General features: G+C 41.6%; 2 protein-coding genes across 2 annotated transcripts; both read left to right on the plus strand.

The window, feature by feature from the left end:
* Window positions 1-3,601: 3,601 nt before the first annotated feature.
* Window positions 3,602-4,318, plus strand: EAF01_000832 (uncharacterized protein; the record flags this gene model as incomplete). The annotated part of the gene is made up of 1 exon (XM_038909082.1): window positions 3,602-4,318. One exon carries the CDS (start codon window positions 3,602-3,604, stop codon window positions 4,316-4,318), a length of 717 nt encoding a protein of 238 aa, XP_038775988.1.
* A 2,514-nt stretch (window positions 4,319-6,832) lies between these two features.
* EAF01_000833 (uncharacterized protein) lies at window positions 6,833-8,685 on the plus strand (the record flags this gene model as incomplete). The annotated part of the gene is made up of 2 exons (XM_038909083.1): window positions 6,833-7,149; window positions 7,209-8,685. The coding sequence occupies 2 exons, from the start codon at window positions 6,833-6,835 to the stop codon at window positions 8,683-8,685; spliced, it is 1,794 nt and encodes a 597-aa protein (XP_038775989.1).
* Window positions 8,686-8,943: the final 258 nt, after the last annotated feature.

Below are 8,943 nucleotides of genomic sequence, written 5' to 3' on the forward strand. Positions count from 1 at the left end.
ATTTTATATATAATAAAATAAAAAATAGCTTTTTAGGTGTGATTTTGATAAGTGGCTAGTAGTAGTGCGTTAGTACTATAAATATGAAATTAAATTTCAGGAATCCTAATGATTTAGTTGGTCAATAAGGTCCTTTTAAGCAATGGCGCCATGAGTTGACACCTTAGGGGATAGCTTATTAGCAGAGGGCTAGTCTTCTGATTTACAAGAGGGCTAATCGGATTCTACTTTTTTCTAAACGCGCGCCAGTATTTCAACACATACCTACTAGGTAGGTACTTCTATACAATACCATGGATAGAATTCGCTGCAGTCTGCAAAGGAATTCAGTTAGCCAGATGCTCTATTTTCAAGGACCAGCTCTGTATTCAGACTAAATACGAGTTATTCATATTCCCCATCTGCACCCCATGTTCTTAGCAATGCTGTCAGTGGTTGGTTTCTTTTCGTGCATCAATATAACTATAGAGACAGCAAGATCAGACTGTTGATGGTAGTCCATAGTAGTTGTCAAAATGGCATATTTATCGGACTTCATCGTCACTGTTCTCAATGTCATTATCATTTATGCATCTCTGGTTTCCGTGAAAAGGAAAGATGCTGAGATAGTTTACAGCCAGAATCCGTTAATAGATTCGTTACCCTTCAATACTCTTGAGTATTGCAGTGAAGGGTTTAGATCTTTACCATAGACTTTATAGGTGATAGTGGTCAGTTCAGCAAAAACTTCAGTACAAGTTGGTTTCTCATACATCCCCGCCTCAAGTGTGTTTCTTCACCATGAATTTACTCCTTACCCATGACCTGGCACGGTGAACTAATACGGCATCAATATGTAAGAAGTTGCCATTGATTCATTAGCTCACTTTTCACACCGCGTGGAATCTCTTGAATATAAAAGTCTCGATCAAGGCAGAGAAAGTGATATTCAAGAACAAACGATGACCTCGATGAGATCGCGGAGGTGCTCAAAATGTATTTCCATGGCTACAAATTCTCCTTGTCCGTATTCCAGACCACCACATTTTGATACCTCTTCAAGCCCGGAACAAGTCAAACTAGTGCTCGTTCTCAAGGGAGTGTTGTCGTTCAAGTCCGATGAGTATTCAGAAGGGATGACTTTCAAATCTACCACTGATGGCAGCGAACATTGCTCTTCCAAGAGGCGAAAGCTCACTGCAATCGATAGTGCTAATTGGAAAAGCAGGTACTTCGGGTTTCTTCTGACAAAGATTGAACAAGAGAAAAGGGGTAAGACACCCAGAACTTATCTCGCGCATGTTGAACGAGAAGATTATCTGTTCGTTCTGGTGGTTTTATTTCATAGCGACTTCACGATTATCGGGGAGTCAAATAGATCCAAGACAAATTCATATATCTACAAACCCCCTGACTAAAGCAAAGAAAGTGAATCGTTTGCTAGATCTCTACTTACGAAAGACCTGAGAGGACACCTGATGACCAGTAACTTATTTTTAATAGTATAAATACATGCAGGATAACTTCTCCACAAGACAAGATCACAAGTTAAAGAAACTCAAGGATCTGGAATGTCCTGGATTTGAAATCTTTTGTAAGTTCCCTAGATGAAAGATAAAGTAATGCTAAAAAGAGGTACCACGATTCTAGAGATGGGAGATATTGTTGTTGTGTGTTAGATTTTTCGGTGAAACGCTTTCGGAATTGACGATGAATTTTTTTTTGATGATAATGATTACTGTAACCAAAATCTTAGACCGTGAAAATCACCAATATCGGTTGAAAAAGTTGCAGGGTCGAGCTCTGCTGTAGCTGAACATCTATCATCGCGTTTTCATGCAACAATTGAAGTTTCAAGAACCTCAGCTTTACTCATTCTGGGCTTTCTAGCGTATATTGAAGTATGGAAATCCGATAGGGGGTATCTTTTAAATAATAAGATATTGCAGCGACCTCAGTCTGAACAGCTCGAATACATATGTAGATATTCACTGCATGTCTAACAATTCATTAACATCCATAGACCCACCCATCAACTCTTCCCAAGGAAATCAACCGAACAGCCCAAAAAATATGACCATCGAGGTACATAAAGACCAAAGAACACAGAATTTTAAAATCCCAAACCACAAGCCGAAGTATAAGTGCCCATACGCAGGCCAAAAGGATGTCCCCAGTTCTGACCATATCTTTCGATTTGACTAGATATTTACTTACTTAGTTTGCCAGCTTGAATGTAAGGTGTAGGATGTCTTAAATACCTACCTATCTAGCCAGGTTGAAAGATTGTGGATCATCTTGGCGCTTGCTTTGCGAAGGAATGACATATTCACTTCTTGTATCGAAGCAAGTGTTGTAGATTGCTTCACTCCTGAATTGATAAATCATGAGGTCCACTGAACATGTACTAGGCATGTTCTACAACAAGACGTGCTTATGTAACCCCTACACCATCTCCCAACTCGCCCGACTTAAATAGCCGTATCAAAACCCCCATCACTCAAGCTTTTTCTAAATTCTGTACTCGGGCGATAATGTAGATGTGACGATCATTAATAGCTCGGTAAAAAGAATCTGTAACAATGAAACCATAAAAGTGCACAACTTGGATAGGACATTACGCCCTTGACACCGTCAGTACCTTGTCCGACCAAATATCTAGATTGTGATCTGCACCCGCCAAAAAGTTTCATGCCGACATCCTATGAACTTGAATCTGGTTGTGATTCCTAGCACACCTGCAGCTTCTCAAGTACAGGTTTGAAGCTTAATATATGCGAGATACTGAGAACTCTTTGATGGTATTTAATACCACAAATCCCGAGTTTGTTTGGCAAAAAAGCAAAAAAAAAAAAGAGACGAAGAGAATAGCGGCCTGACTGATCAGCGAAAGCGTTATCGTCTGCAATTTACAAGTACCGAATGCTAAACCACCATTCAATCCCAATTTCCCAAGCATCGGCTCCAGTAATTCTATTATGAGTAGATATACTACCTACTGCACACCGACCCTCACCCTCTCTACTCCCGGTCTCAAAACTCTCCCAAATAAACAATCTGGAGCTTCCGATTTTTCAACCTACTATTTAGAAACCCCATTGCCTTGATCAAATCCATACCCAGAGTACAAAACCGTACATGGTGATTTCTCGCACAGATGGATCGTCATTGTTCTGTAATTCAAAAACAATTTATTATATGTAGCGCTAGATTTGTGTGCGCTAGTGAGCGCAGACAGGTATGATTTGAGTTCTTGTGAATAGTCTTGGTATTGTATCGTAATGCCCTGGAACAACTACGAGCAGACTAATCTAATACGCATCAGTTCATAAGTGATGTAGGAGGCACTGAGCTTCAGATCACGTGACCTTGCCCCTCAACTCGCCAGTTTAGTTATGTTCGGGGGGGGGGGGGGGGGGTCTAGAATTAGTACTTGTCTGTGGAAGTAGATATAGCTTGCAAATTGTTCCTCGAAGTCCCTCTTCCGGAGTATAAAAGAGATGATTATTGCTCTCATAATTTAGTTCATTATCCCTAGTACCTTCTCAGAATAAGACATTAGACCACCGATTACTAGACACATCCAAAAATCTATCAGGTATCACTTAACAACTCAGAGATCATGTCTTCCACAGATATGTCTCGCTTCGCGGATCTTCCCACGAAAATCAGACTCCAGATCTGGCGTACCATGGTGGACCATGATCTCAGTCCTCCTCGGGTGATCATCGGCGACATGCAGTGGAAGCCTAGAGCCATCGGAGCTCTCGAAGTCAATCACGAATCTCGTATAGAAGCTTTTCGTCGTCGTTCGGATCTGAAATCGTTTTTGTGTTACCAAACGCATGGCTTCCGGCCTCCTGGCCCTTGTCATCCTAGTAAGGTCTGGTTTAGCCCGGAAGCTGATGTCTTTGTCATTGAGCCCGTCCATGGTTTTACACTAGGCGCGTGGCATATCTCCAAGCTCAAATCTTCGGTCCAAACCATTGCTATTCCACAATCAAAATTCGGCATAGGCGACATTGATCGGTGTTATGGACAACATCTTTCAGACTTGAGAGTCGCCAGCAAGTTCACGAGTGTAAAAACCTTGGTAATTCTTCGGGATGACCCGACACAAAAAGTAATACCTCATTTAGACATTTTAAGCCCCGCCATCCGCTCAGCTTGTGATGATATCAGAGTCTCGATCGAACTAATTCCACTCTCAGAGGGGGAGAAGCAAGCATTTGGATTTGGTCTCCAGTGGTGTAATACTTTCGTCCCTCCTATTCGACAAAAGAAGGGTCCGAAATGGCAAGTGCCTGCGATGAAATGGGGATGTTTGGTTCGACACTGAGCTTGGGGTCGCGAGGATGACGAGGACATCAACACACACACACGCAGAAATTGTATAAATACCAATCATTTAGCATTTTGGAGTTGGTCGATTGATTTTCATATTCCAAAGCACCCAGAAAAACAACAAAGAATGCTTGATATCCACAATCGGCGTTTTTTTACATAAGTAAAGTGTGACTATGATGGCAGGCAGGATCTAGTCTTTTGATCAATAAATAAAAAAATCAAGAAAATCAAAATTGAATTGAAAACAGTATCAAACTCCCAGATGCAATGAAATCAAACGTGTGAATGTTGTGAATAAAAAATATAAGTAAATGAATATGCATCAAGATTTTCAGGAGAAAACAATTGAACCAAGTCATTGATAAAGTCAAAAATATCTAATGCACGGACATTTCTAGGGACAAGCTTTTTAATTAAGCTTCATAATAGGGCGGGGAAAGTAGTGAAACATAAATTTTACACAATCCATAATTGACGATCGGCTTGTTGATCTGCTTTGCTGATGGATTCGGTTTCTCTTCATTAGAAAACTTCGCCGACACAAGGACCGATGTAACCTGTTTCGCCTTACATCGCTGATAAGAAGCATTCGAGCACCCGTATGTTTCTTTATAAAGCGCTTAATCTCGCTTTGCAATGATCACCATCAGTTCATTGAGAGATGTACGTATGGGCGTCTCATGTACGCCATGGTGTCTCGATTTTCTTTGAATTGGAATCTTTCAACAATGAATGAAGCGTAGAGCAAGTAGATCATGGAAAGTGGCCACTGAAACCCCAAATTTGTAGTTTGCTAGACATATCGATTTGAATCTGACTCATATGATTAAAGTTCTCTGCGAAGGAGCATCAAAATCACGATGAACCGATGACAAAAGGCTGGTGGTGAAATATCAAAAGTACCAAGGATTGTGTGATAGTTTTGAGTAATTCAGGCATATGTACTCCCTGTACCTCTCGCCAACACTGAGTGGCAGACATTATCTGATGGCGGCGAAAACAGAAATACGAGAAGAGTAGGTTTAGGATATTTTCCCTGTGTTTGTTCGCTGGCTTCATGATGAGATAGATTACTAGGTATATCTTGGAGCCAAAATAGATGTAAGAACAAAGAAAGGAACTTCAGCACATCGGACAATTATCAGGAAGCCTTGTTTGAACTCGCGTTCTGTGACCAAACAGATGTATGACTACCTAGGTACTGCCTAGTAGGAACAAAGGAAATTGATGCAAAATTTAGAAGCGCTTCCTTGATCAACTCCCAATTGATCTGAGTATCTGAAACCTGGACTCCATATATGAAAGATGTGACTTCACAAGTGGGGGAGAGAACAAGGCTGGCTCCTTTCTTGTTGTTGAGATATCGTCCCTTGCAGCAAACAAACAAACACACAAGCAAACAAACAAATCACAGCCACATTGACAAGCCCTACGGATATCCCGAATTAGCAACAGGAGCTTGATTCCGGTATCTTTCAGGGATCAAATGAAGATTTGGGGTCGGGACACAATGCACTTCATCGCTTCCATAAGTTCCATTGAACCACAAAAGGTGGATCTCAAGGAATCAAAGGAAGTTCAGACGGTTGATCGGTTGGATATGAAACATTCACCGACCCTGTCAAGAATTAGCAAACAATGGGATTAATAGGATGAAATTCCCATTCGAATTTAACCGTCGTCTTGTGAGTCTTGTGTGAAGGTTTATAGGTGACGGATAGAGATGGGTAGATCTTGGTTACATGTGTACCTGTACCTGTACTTGTACTTGTACTTGTGATGCCAAGGATATAATGATAGTGAATTCCCCTATTTCTCATGAGTATGTAATCAAGTGAATTATAGTAAATCATCATTACCTAGGTGGTGGTTTAATAAAACTGGTTTCCCTTTATCGTTTGAAGGGTTTCTTTCAGAATCTTATATCAGACTTTCTCACACTCACACACACATTCACACACATTCACACACATTCACACATATTCACACACTCACATCCACACACACATACACACACATCTCTTGTATGCGTCCAAAGTGTGCGGTTGATTCTCCACCAAATGATACCAAGGAAGAAGAGCGAAACTGTGTTTGAAGTTATTAATAAAGAGTTTCCCTTCCCCACATCCTCCGTACTCCTAGATAACTAGATTCTGGGTACCAGGTACATACATACATACTGGGTAACAGGTAATCCCTAGGTAATTCATAAATTCATAGCCTCACAGGTAATCCGCCCAAAAACTTCAGTGCACTACCAACCAACCAAAAACCGTCAAATCAATCCTTTCAGGCTTTGTCGCCCTTTGATTCGCTTCCTCAGGCTTAGCCCATAACCCCAAGAGGAATCCTACCCCAATCCACAAGAAATCCCTGTTGGTTTGCAACTCCTCCACCAAAAAGATTCAAACCCTCCAAGTACCGAGATCGTTCCTTTCTTTTTAATAATCACCTCCTTCCATAGGGGTGATTTGTTGCTTCATTTATCAAACTGGCCAAATTCATCATGAAGTGGTTTCGAAGAAAGAAGAAGCTAGGAAAGGAGCTATCAGATAAACCATCTCTCGTACGCAGTTATACAAATCGAGCAGATCGAAGGCATCATGCAGCATATGCAACCCCGCGTGGATCTATCATAAACAAGCTTCCCGATAAAGTTCTCGAACGTATCTTCATACTTGTATGCCCTCACTCTCAAGACGAAACTTATGAGACATGCGAACAATCTTCTCTGGATGACTGTTGTCCATTGTGCGATACAAGAGATTTGGCTCATTGTGCGCGAGTCTCAAGAAAATGGAGGAATGTAGCTATTGGGGTTTTGTTCGTAGTCCACCCATTTGTGCGAAGTGTTCAATTAAGCTGACTGAATTATTGCGCAGGTATCATAGTGTTCGGATTGATGCAGTCCATTTCTGCGAACTCGAAGAAATATTATCAGAGAAGAGGAAACATAAAGGTCGATTCAATCGCAATGCAGAACCAGAGGAAACGCCAAACGTTAGGCTGCAACTACTTTGCAGAACGATTCGCGATAATAGAATGTTGGGAGAACTGGTGGAATTTCTCAAAACACCATACATGACTAGAGGAGCTTGTAAAGCCGATCTTGCACGAAGCGTGGCAGTTTGTCCTAATATGCGATATCTTGATCTCCCCGAGGGTATATTTTCAGATGATCCTTCCTGTCACACACTCAAACTCGAAATTCAAGCTCGATGTCCAGATCTACGAAAGATGACATATATGACCGGCTCAGAGAGAAGCCTTGAACAATTGGCAGGCGGTAAGATTTGGAGGAATCTGGAGGTATTGGAATTTACAAGACTTAACATGGACCCTACGATTATTCGACGTGCCTTGGGCTCATTAACCGGGCTTCGAGCTTTGAAAGTTACAGATACAAAGACTTTCAATGATGAAGTATTCCAGCACAGCGATTATCTGCCGCCATTTCCAGCTTTTACTGAATTGGTTTTCGAAAATACACCCAACGTTACAGCAATCGGCTTGGAGGCGTATTTATTCCGTTCAGACACGCAAGAGAAACTTACAAATCTTTCATTGACCGAAACGGGTATTCATCCTTCTACTTTGCATAAAATTACAGACAATGCTCCCAGATTGACCTTTCTATCAATCGTTGAGTCAGTACATGCGTCCTTTCCAGCTCTTCAAAATATTCCACCACTTTCCTCAACGTCACTACAAACATTACACTATGAAATCATCTCCGCATCATCCGCAAATACATTCAAGAGCGTTGTACAAAGTCATTACTCATACCTCACAACCTCCTTAATTTCCAATAGACTACCTGCGCTTCGAGCTCTTTACGTTCGCGATTCCGAGTTCCCCGAATCTTTGATCGGTCTCGCACCTCCTGCTCCCGCATATGCGTCCGATCCAGATAATTTTGTACCACCTCATCCTTTCGATCGTTCCTCGAATGCACCTTCTGCAATGCCCAACAATCGATTCAGTTCCAACAATCCTTTTGCAGCTCAAGCAAGCCTGTCTCCGGCGATGCCTACTGGAATGGGACTTAAACAAGAATTGGAGGTTTACAGTAAAGGTCTTGATGAAATGGAATGGAATTTCGCCAAAGTCCAACCGCCAACTGCACCCGGCAGAAGAGGTTCGGCAACAACAGCAAGACCGATTAGCAGTTATGGACTAGGTGATAGTATGGGTAAAGCATGGGCTCCAGGTCATGGCGCAAGAAGAAGTGTTATTGTCGGAAATGGATTTGGTGGCTTCCTCGCCGTGCCCGCGGATGATCCCCCGAGACCCAGCAGCTCAGCTGGTGAAAAGAAAAGACACTCCAGGAAAAACAGCAGCCAAGATTTATGGCGATGATTGTGCAGACATATCATTGGGCCCGATCTCACTTTGGATGTTTTGCATTTTGGACCATTCTATCGACTTTATATTGATTTTCTTATTATATAGAAAAGTCTGGTCCGGTCGCACACCTTTCTTTTGGAGTAATTTTTTCTTATACGATCATGTGAGACAAATAATCTCACAGAGAGACAGATCTAACGCAATGAGGATTTATGGAGTATACCATGGATAATTACGTTGAATCTATTTTACTGCCTTTTTTGCCTTACC

Source organism: Botrytis porri (genome assembly GCF_014898465.1).
Source record: "Botrytis porri strain MUCL 3234 chromosome Unknown BPOR_001, whole genome shotgun sequence".
Lineage (NCBI taxonomy): Eukaryota > Fungi > Ascomycota > Leotiomycetes > Helotiales > Sclerotiniaceae > Botrytis > Botrytis porri.